Source organism: Marmota marmota, unplaced genomic scaffold (assembly GCF_001458135.2).
Source record: "Marmota marmota marmota unplaced genomic scaffold, marMar, whole genome shotgun sequence".
Lineage (NCBI taxonomy): Eukaryota > Metazoa > Chordata > Mammalia > Rodentia > Sciuridae > Marmota > Marmota marmota.
Genome location: NW_025999960.1, coordinates 19,417,708 through 19,418,929, shown reverse-complemented (window position 1 = coordinate 19,418,929; position 1,222 = coordinate 19,417,708). Strand labels below are relative to the sequence as shown.

The following is a 1,222-nucleotide window of genomic DNA, read 5'->3' as shown; positions in this document are numbered from 1 at the left end:
CGGATGGGTAGGCTCCCAGTCGATTTTTTTTTTTTTTTTTTCCCGGGAAGAGGTTTGGAGGGGGATAGGGCAACCAAGAGGACCCTAAGGCCATGTTCAGTCATCTCCCCCTTTCATATGCAAATCATTAATAAGTGAAGACCGAGTTTAGTCGCTATAAGGAATCGCCCCGAATCTGGCAAGAGACTGCCAGGCATAAGCACTCTCACACCAGCTTGCAGCCGCCTGGCCCGCCTAACAAGGAACAAAGGAAAGCTCAAGGCCGGAGGTCGGGTCGAGGGTCCTGTGGCCGGGCCCACCTTAACTCAGGCGGGCCACTCTGGGGCAAAGAGCTGAAGAAGCCGCCCAGGCTGAGGTTTGTTCAGCACCAGCCTGCGGTGTGCCGCAGCCCTCTGGGGAGGCCCTGCAGAGTTTGCCCTGGGCCCTGAATGTCCAGCTAAGCTGAGCTCTGAGCTGAGCTGAGCTGAGGGGAGATGGGGCAGTGCCGGCAGCCTGGCAGGAACCCTGGGTTGGTGGGGATACAGAATGCCAAGGAAAAAGCGCTTGTCTGTGAGGCCCGGGAGCCAGTGCTCCAGCCCCTGACCCACCCAAAAATATAGAGAGAAAATCGAAAGAAAAGGCGCGAGGAACCCAAGCCGGCTGGGGTGATCTCTGCGGGCCTCCCCACTGCCTCTAAAGAGCCTCTTTGCTTTTCATTTTGGAATCTTTCTTCCACTTCATCCTGCGGTTCTGGAACCAGATCTTGATCTGTCTCTCGTTGAGACACAAGTTGTTGGCGATCTCTATGCGCCTGCGGCGAGTGAGGTAGCGGTTAAAGTGGAATTCTTTCTCGAGTTCCAGAGTCTGGTAGCGCGTGTAACTGGTTCGGGACCGCTTGCCGTCCGTTTCTGGAACATAAATCCCCCCAAGCCAGGAAGGGGTGAATAGCGTGCAGCGCCCCAGCGTCCCATCCCAACCCCAGGCCCCCACCCGCGGCCGGAGGGAGAGGAGGCGAGAACCGCAAGATAGGCCCGGTGGGCCGCAGGCGGGCCGACCCAGCCCAACCTAGCCCTGGGAGAGGCGCCTCCGCCCAGGCAGGAAACTTTCCACCGCAGCCTTCACTCAGCAGTCGGAGGGGCTGAGGGGGGGTGGGGGGAAGAGGGAGACCCAGGCTCGGACCGAACAATAAGCACCCTCGAGATCCGGGCACCGGGGACCCCCCTCCCGCCCCTCCCGAGTCGCT

The 1,222-nt window shown here is 59.8% G+C and overlaps 2 protein-coding genes across 2 annotated transcripts in view; both read right to left on the bottom strand.

Moving 5' to 3' along the window:
* Hoxc4 (homeobox C4) overlaps positions 1–1,222 on the bottom strand; it is a 62,137-nt gene that overhangs the window by 22,262 nt on the left and 38,653 nt on the right. The window lies entirely within an intron of this gene.
* The window catches only part of Hoxc5 (homeobox C5), a 5,269-nt gene continuing 4,090 nt past the window's right edge, over positions 44–1,222 (bottom strand). Inside the window, exon 2 of the mRNA XM_015493559.2 lies at positions 44–887. Within this exon, the coding sequence (XP_015349045.1) occupies positions 673–887 (215 nt within the window). The 3' untranslated portion in view covers positions 44–672. The remainder of the gene's footprint in view (positions 888–1,222) is intronic.